General features: G+C 40.5%; 1 protein-coding gene across 1 annotated transcript in view; it reads right to left on the reverse strand.

Moving 5' to 3' along the window:
* Positions 1-14358, reverse strand: part of PTPRO (protein tyrosine phosphatase receptor type O) — a 241860-nt gene that overhangs the window by 73104 nt on the left and 154398 nt on the right. The window contains exons 7-10 of the mRNA XM_064591529.1: positions 11379-11575; positions 4500-4620; positions 3956-4149; positions 2711-2822 (exon numbers count right to left, since the gene is read on the reverse strand). Coding sequence (XP_064447599.1) covers positions 2711-2822; positions 3956-4149; positions 4500-4620; positions 11379-11575 — 624 coding nt within the window. The remainder of the gene's footprint in view (positions 1-2710; positions 2823-3955; positions 4150-4499; positions 4621-11378; positions 11576-14358) is intronic.

Consider the following 14358-nt stretch of genomic DNA (forward strand, 5'->3'; position numbering starts at 1 on the left):
CAGGTATTAACCAAGTTTTTAGATTTTTATACTCTGTATGGTCGCTTTAAAATGCAGCATAGTGCTGAAAGGCCACAAGATGTCACTATTTGTTTATTAAACATTATTTGGTACACTAGCATGATTACTATGCATTTGACTTGCAGACAAAGTTGCCTAACAAAGACAGGGGACCTGAGGTCCTAATAAATCACATCTTATTCAGATATTTTATTCCTATATCCTTTTATATCACACGATTTGGCATTTTGGCTCACAACTAAAAACATAGTGGGGCGCCTGGGTGGCTCAGTCGTTAAGCGTCTGCCTTCGGCTCGGGTCATGATCGCAGGGTCCTGGGATCGAGCCCCGCATCGGGCTTCCTGCTCTGTGGGAAGCCTGCTTCTCCCTCTGCCACTCCCCCTGCTTGTGTTCCCTCTCTCGCTGTCTCTCTCTGTCAAATAAAAAAAATAAAAATCTTAAAAAAAAAAAAACCTACGTAAGAGAAGTATGCTATCCTTGTTTGCTTTAAACTTGAAATGAGGGAAGAAAAACAAAACGAGACAAAGCTAAAATTTCAACCGGTTTTTAAAAATAAGTATAAAAATAAAAGTCAGCCACCATATATATTTTAATAGTCATTTTATTACGTAATTTCTCACACTACCTGTGAAATTCCATTATACCCATTTTATAGATGTGAGAATTGACTGTCTGTGTTAATATGCTTAGAGGAGACCATGAACTACCAATGTCAGCATGCCTTAGGAGATTGTCCCAGGAAAAGATAAGAAATTCCCAGAGATCAATTTATTGGAGATAATAGACTGCTCACCTAGGCAAGTAGCTCACTTATTGACCTTATAACTATTCAGATTTGCTGGGTCCATCACCTTTGCCAGATCCTGGTCAGTTCCCAGCTTTGAAAGGCACACCCCCACCACTTGAGTCCAGAACTCCAAATCCTGTTAATTTTTCATTTCTGATGTCCCCCTTCAGAGACACTGCAAAGAGCCCATCAAGGCAGTTTTCTGCCTTATTGCAGTGAGTTCTAATAAACCTGATTTTGCTCTATTAGCCAGTTGTTAGGTAGCATTTTGAATTCTGCCAACGAGAAAAGAGAAGTCCAGGATCATTAAGATAATTTGCCCCGAGTTCGACTGCTAGAATTTTGCAGAGCCCGGTCTGCTCAAATCAAGTGTTCAGATGCAAAGTCTGGGCTTTTTCCAGACATCTGCTCTGTCTGAGAAGGAAAGAATATTCTCAGAGAGGCAATGTCAATGAAGTTAAGCTGTATGAATTATTTATATGGTAAAATTTAATTAAATTTAAGTACGCAATTATTAATATAGTCAAGAAGCTAACACAGTACTTGTCACATAGTTGGTATTTTCTACCTTTTTGGTGTTTTTTCACTTTTCTACTCTAGCATTACTGTTAACATCTGGAACACAGGGAGCTCTAGATATTGGCTCTTAAAAGAAGGGGATGTTCTATGTACGTGGATAGTGTAAGAATTCACATGATTAATTTTTTTTAAGATTTTATTTTTAATAAAATCATCTCTATGCCCAATGTGGGGCTTGAACTCACAACCCCAAGATCAAAAGTCGCATGTTCTACCAACTGAGCCAGCCAGGTGCCCTCACATGATTAATTTCTTTCCATTTTCTTTCATTCTGGTAAAGTTTGATGGAATAAAACTAAATGCCCAGAGAAGAAAGTATTTTGCTAACATTATCTTTCACCTAGACATGTTTTTCTTGTTTCTTCTCTCAGCATAACACTGATTAGAGCCTTGTAGTCCAACCAAAAGTTCCTGAAAAATCTTAGTGCAAATAGGGTTCAAAAAGGATTAATGTTTCTTTGATGAATTTCCCCTTCTCGTTGTCTTCTCTGACCACCTCTGCTATCTCTGTTATATGATAATGAGCTAACAGTTGTTTAAGTACTTAAACTTTGTGCCACATATTTCACTAAGTAATGTATTTTTTTTTTAAAGAGGGGGGGGTGAGGGGAGGGGCAGAGGGAGAGGGAGAGAGAGAATCCTAAGCAGGCTCCATGCCCAGAGTGGAGCTCGATGCAGGGTTTGATCTCACAACCCTGAGATCATGACCTGACCCCAAATCAAGAGTGAGATGCCTAACCGACTGAGCCACTCAGGTGTCCCCTAAGGGACATATTTAAATGGAAAAGAATAATAGGTATCATTATCATATCCATTTAACACTTTAAAAAGCTGAGGCTTAGGAAAGTTAACATGCACAGGTTACACAGGGTAGATGGCCGATCCGTGATTCAAACCCAGGTCCACCTGTCTCCAAAGCCTATTTTCACTCCTGCAATGGACAACACTGCCATCAGTCTGTGACCTTAAAAATGGCTTAATTAATAAGGAGACGAAGGCACTCTAGCAAATATCATCATGGAATGGCTACAATCAATTCATCTCAGTGTGAAGCTAAAAGCTCTGTCTGCTACAACTCTATTCTCATCAATTCCGAATGGAGCACATAAAGGACAGTAACTCAGAATAAAAACATATTTTAATGTTTAAAGACTATCATTTAAACAAATAATGAATTTACAGAATTAAGCATACTGTCGTCCGTGGAACTGATGCTCGATCAGTGCCAGGTGAACAACTCGAAATTTCTGGAGGTGCATCTCTTCAGAAACTCCTCAAAACAGCCCTCTCTCCCCCTGGAAGCAGTTCCCACACACCACTCACCTGTTATGAAGCTGATGGTGGAGCTGTCACAACAGCTCAATTCCGGGTCTCCCCATGTGACCATGGTAACTCGAAAGTTGTAGTACCATGCTGGCAATAGATTGGCTATCCTCTAAAAAGAGCAAGGAGACAAAAGACTAAGGGGAAAAAAATCATATTTTTGGAGTACAGTTATTTTTATTAGGTCATGAAAATAATCTTTTTTTTAATTTTATTTATTTTTTATTATTTTTATTTCTGTGCCTTTTTGTATTTCCCAAATTTTCCATTTCCGGACTGAGGTAAGGTGTAAATAGAATGATATGCAAACATAATTTTTTTAAAGATTTTATTTATTTATTTTTGAGAGAGAGAAAGAGAGAGAGCACAAGCAGAGGGGAGGGGTAGAGGGAGAGGGGGAAGCAGACTCCCCGCTGAGCAAGGAGCCCAATGAGGGGCTGGATCCCAGGACCCCAGGATCATGACCTGAGCTGAAGGCAGACGCTTAACGGACTGAGCCACCCAGGTGCCCTACAAACATAGTTTTGAAGAAGTGATTCATAGGTACAGTCAAATATTTCCAATATTGGTTTCGTTTTGCAGTCTCCCAAGTTGTGTTACACATATGAAATACTACTTATTTGTAAATGACTGTACATACGCATCCCCCTATTTCTAAGAAAATTGGCCTCTCACAACTCTGTGTTCTCCCAGTTTGGACTAGAAGCATGCATCCTTGTTGGGTGGCAAATATCAGAGTCTTCAGCTGGGTAGAGGACAATTGTGTACTTCATGCATGACCTGTAGGAACCTGCACTTTAGAAATTATTCCAGTCTCAGAGAGAGCAATCTTCACCTGCTCTCTTGAAAAGCATCTTCTAATGACCTGACATTAGAGGTATTTAAAGGATGTGTAGATGTTAAGAATAGTCATCATTAGCGTTAAACAGTGTCAACTCATTATCGAATGACTAAAGGAAATGTTTTTGTGTGTTTTCCTCCTCAGGAGTAGAGAGAAACAATAAGCACTTGATAGCTCCAGTAGAATGTGGATATGCTCAATTAGGGGTGAAAGCTTGCTTCACATAATTATTTTTTTCTCTCTCTCTCTCTCTCCCCAAAACAAAAATAGTCCAGAAAGCAAAAACAACTAGAAAAATCTTGAAAGCAGAAAGCCCCCTGTATGTATTTACAGGTAACTTTTATTGGTACATTCGGTAGGGAAAGGCACATCTGTTTACACAGGGACGTGTGACAGCTACTTACCACGGATGCAGTCAAGGAGATAGTTGCTGCGATTTCATAGTACGTTGTCCACTCTGATGTCATTGTTGCAGGGTTGAAATAAAACATTTCAACTACGTATTTTCTGAACACTCCTAAGTAAGGTCTGCTCCAGCTCAGGACCACTGCCGTAGGACCCAAGGGATAGAGCATTAAATCCTTTATCCCTGTTGGAACTAAGAAGAAGTAGGGAGGGATGAAAAAAAAAAAAAAAAAAAGAGCCAGGAAGGAATGTTTAATATCTTAGCAATGGCTTCAAACTTCTTAATAGCTAGAGTTTTTGCTCTTCCAATACCATCATTGAATAAATCATATTCGCCTCTGATGTTATTTTTCCTGAGCTGTAGATGTTAACGATATCCCCCTGGTATACAACAGTAGTCATTTATTACTCTGAGTGTAGAATATTGGGTGAACAAGTAGGGCCCCCCATATATGATGATAATGACTTGGACCTGGGCATTGGACCCCCGCCTCTCCCCCCAACAGTACTCTGATAAAGTTATTCTGGAGGCTGGCAGCTTACCGATAGCAAATGTGACAGGATCTGAAGGGGGTCCAATCAAAGGGCCTTTTCTTAGGTACATCACGACCTGGTACTGGGCACCAGGAACCAGATTTTCAATAATAGATTTGCTTGAGTTCACCTTTAAACCAAACACCCGAAATGATTTATTTAGAGCTGGGCTTTCATAATGTGACACAAAAGCTGATATCATATTCAGGGCTCTTTGTGGAGCCACAGATGCCTTTGAAATCCAGAAGCCTTTGCTCGTTCTGGGGAAGGTCAGATTTCAGAATTAGGATGATTTATAGTTTATGTGAACACTGAAGGGAACCCAGAACATTCAAATTCTATGGCTGGATTTAATAAGCCCCGTGAACTGCTTTGTACCCATCACTGTCAATTTTAACTATATACACTAGAGACACATCAGCCCCTAACCATAATCAAATCAGCAATACCATAAGGGGAGTCTGACATCCTAAACCGTAGTGTCAGCTAAAACCGTACAAAGATCAGGGCAACAATGTCTTCAGCCTTTCGTCACTTAGAAGCATATAATATCTAATTATAGAGATGGAAATGACCTCAGAGATCATCTGCTCCAAATCTCTCATTTAATAGATCAAGAAAGTAAAGCCAGGAAATGGCCAAGGTCACATATTTAGATTCAGCGCTGGGGCTGGGAGCCTAGTGTTGTGACCTCTACAGCCTGCTACGGGCAAGTCATGGGACTTAGCGTGGGGGGACAGCAGGAAGCACTTCTCCAGGCTATTGTGACCCCATAAAATAATGTTGTAGGAAATATTTCTCATTTAGATGAGCTCTTTGCTGTTCTTTAAAAAAAAAAAGGGGGGGGCGCTTGGGTGGCTCAGCCGGTTGGGTGTCTGCCTTTGGCTCGGGTCATGATCCCAGGGTCCAGGGATCGAGTCCTGCATCAGGCTCCCTGCTCAGTGGAGAGTCTGCTTCTCTCTCTCTCTCCCTCTGCTGCTCCCCCTGCTTGTGCTCTCTCTCTCTTTCTCTCTGTCAAATGAATAAATAAAATCTTAAAAAAAGAAAACTTTTGGGTCAGTAACAAATGCAATATAGAGAACAATAGAACAGATAGATGAATGAAATGTTCTTACTAAGGTTAAATGTTGGTGTGCACGAGGATTGATGCTTCAGCTTACGGGTCAAGAAGTGTGCGACTTTGACCTTAAGTGCCTCTGTAGTTAAGACAGTCTTGCTTAGTAGAAAGAACACAGGCTCTCTATTCAGACTGCCTGAAATCAAATCCTGACTCTACTCCCTTGTAAGAATGGGAATTTATTTATAATTTGCTTTTAATTCTTACCTTGGCTTCCTGATTGGTAAACTATAGATAATGCTATTCTATACCTCACAGAGTGGCAAGGATGCTTAAACTAGAGTATCAATAAAGTTAACTCATTACTCAGCAATTCTTTGGCCTCTGGGGTACATAACATAAAATTGCTGTGGAAAGGAGCATAAATCAATGAAGAACAGTATTGTTGGCAGTTTACGTATGCTATAAGTTTTTGTTTATTAAGCTTCGTTATGATTTTAAGAATAAACACAGAATTGGTGATATGATACGAACTTTAAACCTTTCTGATACCAGAAACTGATTCTACACAAGTGAAATTGTGGAATTTGAATTGGTAGAACTTGCTCTAAATGTAAGTGGAGGGACAGGCACACCATAATTTCTTTACCAATAACTTGAGCAAAATAAAATTAAGTTGAATGACTACATTAGCATTTCCCTCCTTTCTTTCCTATTTACACTGATATCAGAATTTTTTGCCCATGTTTTCGAAGGTGAATTCTGCTGGAAGCCATCTAGACAAAGTTGGCCAACTAGATATCCTCATCTGACGGAGCATTTCCTGAAGAGACAAACCACGAGCAAGACATGCATGCTGTGCAAAACTAAGTAACACTGTCTTATTTCTTTAAAATAATTTTTTAAATGAGAAAACTAATAATGCTCACAGTAGAAGAGCAAATGGCGTAAACCGGCAATTTTTCTGTCCTCCTCCCCTCATTTCAAACATTTTGGTGGGCAATCTTCCAGACCCTCCTGGATACATATAGACATAAATAATATGATATAGAACCATATAGGTGTTACATTATTAACATCGCTCCCAACTTTTCTTTAAAACTTAACAACACATCAGAGACATCTAGGCATATCCGTGAATGCTAACTTAGCTCATTAATCACTCATTTAGAATACTTAGAATAGCAGGACAGAAAACGTGTAGACTGCTTTAGGGTGGTGTTAAAGATTCTTTGGTTGGATAATATTTTAAGCAAGCAGTTGGTTCTGATTATTCAAATGACTATGTGAAATCAGAGCCACTTAAATATGCCATCATATTTAATACCCTGAGGGTATCATGCTAGTGAAATAAGTCGGAGAAAGACAAGTACTGTATGATTTCACTATGTGGAAACTAAAAAGCAAAACAAATGAACAAACAAAACAGAATAAAACTTATAGGTAAGGGGAACAGAATGGTGGTTGCCAGAGGGGAGGGGTTTTGGGAGGTGGATGGTATGGGTGAAGGGGCTCAAGAGGTACAAACTTCCTGTTATAAAATAAACAGGTCACGGGGATGTCATGTACAGCTCGGTAACTAGAGTCAGTAATATTGTGTTGCATATTTGAAAATTGCTAAGAGAGTAAATCTTAAAAGTTCTCATCACAAGAAAAAAGATTTTGTAACTTTCAATGGTGATGGATGGCAACTAGGCTTATTGTGATGATCATTTCACAATGTATACAATGATTGAATCATTACGTTGTTACCCTGAAAATATGTTCTACATCAATTATACCTCAATACAAAAAATACGCCATCATAACAAATTCACCCTAGGGACATTATACTCCTTTTAAAAAAGATTTTATTAATTTATTTGCAAGAGAGAGAGCATGAGTGGGGTGAGGAGCAGAGGGAGAGGGACAAGCAGACTCGCCACTGAGAACGGAGCCATCACCTCTGACCTGGAGCTCAAGGTGGGGCTAAAGGTGGGGCTCTTCACAGGACTCCATATGGGGCTCCACCCCAGGACCACAGGATTAAGACCTGAACCGAACTCAGACTGATGCTTAACTGACTGAGACACCCAGGCGCCCCTACTTTTTTTTTTTTAATAAAGAAGCAACTATGTGTATATACATCAGACTATTTCAAAAAATGTCCTCGGTAATAAATAACAAATAATAAACACCAACTCCTTCCTGCTACCTTGTTTTTGAATATTTGCTGAGCCACCAGCCTGTACCTAATGCTTCTATGCTTCCATGCCCCTTGCTTTTATCCTGGATCGCCTTGGGGCAAGTAGACTGTAGGCAGGCAGGAGAAACGCCCCTGAATACTACTTACTAAATAATATGTATTTTATTCTCCAGAGGATCATCCCACATCCCCTCCCCCAATTTTCATCCCATTTTTGCATTCCACTATTTCCTCTCTCCCATTCCCAATGGGCTTCGTCTCCATTTAAGAGAATTCAGTTCAGCCCAATGCCCCTCCGATGAAGCACCAGTCCTGTTTCTCCCCAGCTAAAGAAATAGGAGGAAAGATGTCCTAGGGAGCATAGGAAATACATGACAGACTGCTAAATCATAGGGTACGTACATTGTCGGAAAACACTTAGGGACCAAGGCAGATCACATGTAAAAATAAATATATATACATATATGACTTTTTTAATCCTGAAATTTATGATTGTGTGTGAGTCTTTGGAGAAGGTACTGAAAGCACATTTGCACAATTTGAAGAATTGACCGGGTCCTTTATGTATAACACTGATGGAGCCCACACTTGATGTTCAATATATATTTATTAACAAATAGCACTGAGATGGTTGTTAGGAGGCGTACAACACAAAACACCCTTTTCTACAAACATTTGCATGCAAACTCACACACGAAACAACAACCAGACATGAAGAGGATACACATGATGAGGACAAATTCAAATTAGTGGGTACGATGTACCTACATGGAAGGCTAGACTCTAAGCGTTGTGAACTCAAGGTTCAAGTCAAATTTGTTTTATTTCTAAGATGTGGCACAGAAATCAGTGGTCGTGTCAGAAAGAGTAGTGGCACTAGCATTGGGTCTCATAGATGATCTAGGTGATACATAAAGCAAGGATCCTTTGGTATAGTCAGTGGTAGAGGCAAAGTAGGGAGAGTGAAAGTATAAAATGGTGGAACATTATATTAACCGTTAATACCATAGTCCCCACTTATCTGCAAGGGATATGTTCTAAGACCCCCAGTGGATGCCTGAATCCATGGGTAGTACCGAACCCTATGTGGACTATGTTTTTTCCCTATACATACATACCTACTGTAAAGTTTAATTTATAAATTAGACAGAGTAAGAGACTAACAATAACCAGTAATGAAAACAATTACAACCCTATACTGTAATAAAAGTTATGTGAACATGGCCTCTCTCAAAATACCTTATTGTACTACACTCACCCTTCTTGTGATGATGTCAGATGATAAAATACCTATGTGATGAGATGAAGTGAGGTGAATGACGTAGACGCTGTGACCTATTGTTAGGCTATTATTGACCGGCTGCCCACATGTTGGAGGAGGATCATCCGCTTCTGGCCCACGGGTGACCATGGGAAACTGAATCCGTGGAAAGTGAAACCATGAATGGGGGAGGGCACTACTGTATGTGCTTAGCTTTAGAATCACTCTTATTTTTGAGCTGCATCTTGAATATTAATTCAATCCAGTACCACCGAATACAGAATTAAAGAAATATTATTACTTTTTCTTTTTGGATAATGGTTGCTTTGGGAAATAAGCCCAAATCAGACGGATACTGGTGATAATATCTTCCAGATTCTTTTGATTAATGGCCACATGATTACAGGCCAGTTTTTGAGGCTTCTTTTTTTTTTTTTTTTTTAAAGATCTACTTATTTATTTGAGGGTGGGGGGAAGAGAGAGAGGGATAGAGAGAATCCCGAGCTGACTCTGCACTGAACAAGGAGCCTGATGAGGGGCTCCATCTCACAGCCCTGAGATCATGATCTGAACCCAAACCATGAGTCAGAAACTTCACCGACTATGCCACCCAGGCACCACTGCTTTTCAGACTTTTTAAACTGATGTTTCCTCATCTAAAAATGTGTGCGTGCATCTGTGTGTGTGTGTGTGTGTGTGTGTGTAGTGGGGCAATGGATAATGTTGGTATAATAACAAATCTTCAAAATGGTCTTGTAATTGAGATGACACCTCACACAGTGGTCTAGATCCTGCCCTCCACTTTAAATATTGGCCTCTTTGCCTATGACCCTTAACAATTTCATGTTTGCATTTCAAGAAAGCATTGTCAAAGTGCACTGAGCCCAGCCTTTTCTGGCTCATTTATAATTTACAATTTTTAGCTGTACTGTTAGCCTTTGGCTTCTATGCAAAAGATACATAATTTGTACATTAGATGAGGGGTGATGAAATGTGCCTTGGAGCAGTCAAGTTCTGTGTCATGTTCTGTAAGAGAAACACATTTTTCTACCAATATAACGAGTCAGCTGTCTTTCCTATGCTCAGGAAGGGAAACTTCTAAGCTGCACAGTGAGTTGTGATTACATTAATCGGTTTAGCCTATGTACTCCTTACTTTAAGTCAAGGGGTAGCCTCATCTGCAAGTAAGGGCTTATCTCAACACTCTTAAGCCTTTCTAGCACTCCAAAGGCCATGATTCCTGAATTCCTCTTATCAACTTTAAAGTTTCTCACTCTTTGAACTTCCCTAAATGCCTAATTTTTGTGGGATAAATGGAAACATTCCAAAAAGCTTTCATATAGTAAACATTGTTCTTGAGTATTATATTTCCAGTGTATGACACATGAGTTGATAATGTAATTTTTTGCCTTTAGGGAAGGAAATTTGTGTTTGCAAGACACCAGGAATCAGTACATTCGATCCTATGAAAAAATAAAACCAGGTTTTAGGAAAATAGTGCTGGGCTCCAGGCTCCCTGTGGATACTCAGGGCGATGGAAAGCACGGTCTGCCCTGGGGCCCATGTGGCAGGCATTCACTCAGGACTGATGGCTGGGTGCATGAGCTCATTCTGGTAACCATTCCCAGAACTACTGATTTGCACCCCATTTCCGAGTGCCCCTTTATGCCCCCTTGGAACCCAGCTAACTTCCATTTATCCTTCAAAGCTCTTCTCAATCGTGATTAGTGAACGGGGAGTTTTTTACTTTAGTACTTTTAATTTTTAATTATTTTTTCAGTGAGCATGAATTACTTTTATAGTTCAAGCAACAAAAAAAGAATAGAAAAAGTAAAACAAACAAACAAACAAACAAACAAACAAACAAACACAAATTCCCCAGAACCTTCTGCTTGCTCATCTCCTTCTCTGGGAAAAGTTTTTCTGGCCAGTTTCCAAATCCTCTTGCCCCAGTCCATATTTACTCATGCTCAGCTCTTTCTTCCCATGAATTCACAGGGCCTCTCGATCATTTACTTTTAGCCTCGGACTGATTTTATACTCTGCGGTAATTATATGCTCACTTATGCGTTGTTCTCCCTAGATTATAAACTCTGCAAGAGGCAGATACATAGCAATTATCTAGAATCCCAACATCTGTCCTATCTGAATTCCTGGCACATCACAGGTGTCTTGAATGAGGTGTGAAAATAAAAGGAAGATGCTAGTGCTCAGAGGGGGAGGGAGGAAGAGTGTAACTGAAGAACCAGGCACACTCATTTCCTGCTCACAAACCACCCCCCCCACCCCCCACCCCCCGGGGGAGACCCCAGGGCAGCCTCTTGCAATGGCCTCCTGCAGGCCTTGAGTGAGCAAGCCCATCAGCATTTTTTCCTGTTCCTTTACCTGAGTGCAGTACTGCTTTTCTAGCCTCTGGCTCTCCTTCTGTTTCTGGCAGGTGAGCGACACCACAGACACGATGGTGCCATTGTAGTTCTCCTGGGAAGATGTCCAGGACATCAACGCAGTGGTTGAGCTTAGAACGTGGACACTCACATGCTGGGGCTTCTCAGTCAGTTCTTCCATCCACTCTCCTGAAGGGCCTAAACATGTCAAATAAGAGCACAAGGGAGGTTTCATGCTGAGCTGGTGGAGATAAAAGAGTCGAGTTTTAAAAAATCATGATGTTTTCCTTTCGCCTTTACACAGACAGTCAAGGTTAAGACGGGCAGGTGGACCGGCACGGCTCTCTGTCCCCTGCCTCTGAGTTTATTCCAGTAGATTCTTCTCCAGAGAGAATCTACTTCTCTTTGAACGCAGAGCGGGTGTGGAAGTGGGGGCATTTCAGCGTGTTTAGAATTCCTTTGCTGTTAGGATCTTTGGTCTCTAGAAACAATGACTTTGAGATTCAAATTAGCCTTGACTGCCATCATACGAAAAGATGGATCAAAGAGGCGGAGTGCGACTATATTGAGAGAAGAAATAGGCAACAGGCTGGCTCAATTACAGAAGCTGCCTGAGATCTGGGTGATAATTTGAGGGACGCGGTCGGTTCCTCATTATAAAGTATCTCGTCAGAAGTGCCCACCATTTGCTTTGTTTTCTTAAGTTTCTGAAGTGGTTATTAGCACTGTGCCTGACACATAGTAAGGACTCAAGAAGCGTTGAGGTGGTTATTATCTACAGAAGTTCCTTGTTGAAATGCACATGTGCAACGTTCCTTTATTTGCTTAGGATACACTTCTCAGTGTCTTAATAGGGAGCTGTATTCCTGGGCTGGAACCCAGGAGGGGGAAAGAAGCAAGCGGATCTCCTGGGGAGAGCAGTCTCAGGCTCACAGCCAATGGGGCCAGGGAGATAATGACAATAAAAAATGACAGTAATAATGATGGCAAAGAGATAGAGCATTCGGCAGGTTGGCAGGTCGTAGGCTCTGCTTTAGGCTTGTATATGTTTACATATGTTAATCCTTTAATTTTCATAACAGACCTATGAGATAAGTACAAGTATTAATCCCACTTTCAGATGAGGGCGCTGAGGCCTCTACAGGATAAGTAGATTCACCCACAGGAAGGCTGGTTCCAGAATCCACGCTCTTAACCCCTGCAGGAAACCGCTGGGGGCACTAGGAACTGTGAAAAGCGCTGGTTTGGAGATAGGAAAGTTGACCAAAACTCGGCTTTGCTCATTATTAGTGACACAAACTTGGGCGAATGGTTTAACTTCTCTGAATCTCTGGCAATGCACCGGCCAAATGGATTAAACCATAGAATGTTAGAATTGAAAACTTGAGAGATCCAATACCTCATTTAACTGATGAGAAAACTGAGGCCCAGAGATGTGTATGACCTTCCAATGTCACACAGCTAGTAAGTGCTTGGGGCCCAACCCAGACCTCCGGCCTCCTGGCTCAGTGCTTTGTGACAATTTATCATGATGCCATCTGTCACTGGGATCAAATGAGATCATAGATGTTAGAGAACGCTGTAATTGTGAAGTGTTTTCATCGCCGTTAGGAAGATTACTGAGGTAGCAGGGGCACAGAGAGCCAAAGTGAGAGGAAGTAAAACAAATTCACTTGTTCAATGGTTTTACATTAGGACTGACCTGATGATCAAGCCAAGGTAAAGGGTCACTGCACGCTACGTGGAAATGGACTTTGCTATCAAATATTCCTAGGTTCTAGTCCTCATTCAGGCACTTGGGAAAGTTACTAAACTTTCTGTGCCTCAGTTTTTTTTTCCACCTGAAACATGGGGATCATTGAAATGTGAGGCTGTTGGGGATGAATGTAAATGTCTACCTTTCCTCTCATCTCTGAAGAAAGCCTTCAAAACCACAGAAATAAAAATCATAATGCAATACGAGAAATATAAATCTTAATGGAATTTAATAAATATTAATGTCCTAGCTTAACACCGGAACAGTTTGGTCAGGAAAACGGGCTGTGAATATCGTTTAGCTGGTATGAGTCTGTACTATGTTGAGGGGGCTTACTCAGTTCCAGTATAGTATTTATATCTATAGTTTCCTGTTTTAAACTAAAGGTGTATATACAGTACGCCTGAATAACTCATTACTGCAGAGCAGAATATCCTAAGCCCTAAAAATAGTATTCTTTTATTGGCAGAGAAAAAAACAGAATTTTTAGTGCCCTATATTTTCTAGATGAGTATTGAGATGCATCTCTTTGAAATAATCATATTTTTTAGCAATTCTGACACATTCTCAACAGCGCTAGTCAATTTGGATACTCTAGAGCAGAGCGCTGGACACATGAAAGTTGTTCAGTGAATATTTGTCAAATGTACAACAAATTTAATAAATAAGTAGTATAACCCCAGGCTAGGATTTTATAATTTGGTATGAGAAGTAAGATGTACACAAATAAAACAAATCTAGAAAAATATTATACACAAATAAGCTCTGTATTTTGTGTTGTGCACTATGAAACAGAGTAGAAATTCAGAGAAGGGAAGGACCAGTTTGGCCAGAATAGCTGAGGGAGATTTCCCGGAAGCTGTTGACACTTGGGCTGATCTCTACTGACAGACAGGGAAACCTTCTAGTTAATGAGACATTTTAAGCTTCACGGAAGAACTGAATACTAAACTTCATTCTCAAGTGACCTCATGTCAGAGATCTTCCATAACTGAAAACCAGGCAAGCAAAATTATGACTATTCTTTCTGTATACCTCATGGATCTTTAGGCCTCTTATCAGCGGCAACATTTTTGATTTCTTAAGTAGAAATGCTACATGGGGCATTTTCAACATTTTTCAGCTGTTAAATAAACGGATCTCTTCCCTCTGCCCCCCTTCTCATTCTCCCATCCACCCTTTTGAGGCTTATTTGGGGAAAGGAGGTATTTTGCCTTTGGAGAAG

The sequence above is a fragment of the Mirounga angustirostris genome, unplaced genomic scaffold (assembly GCF_029215605.1).
Source record: "Mirounga angustirostris isolate CCGP_5_RB_7025 unplaced genomic scaffold, mMirAng1.0.hap1 SCAF_5, whole genome shotgun sequence".
NCBI classification, from domain to species: domain Eukaryota; kingdom Metazoa; phylum Chordata; class Mammalia; order Carnivora; family Phocidae; genus Mirounga; species Mirounga angustirostris.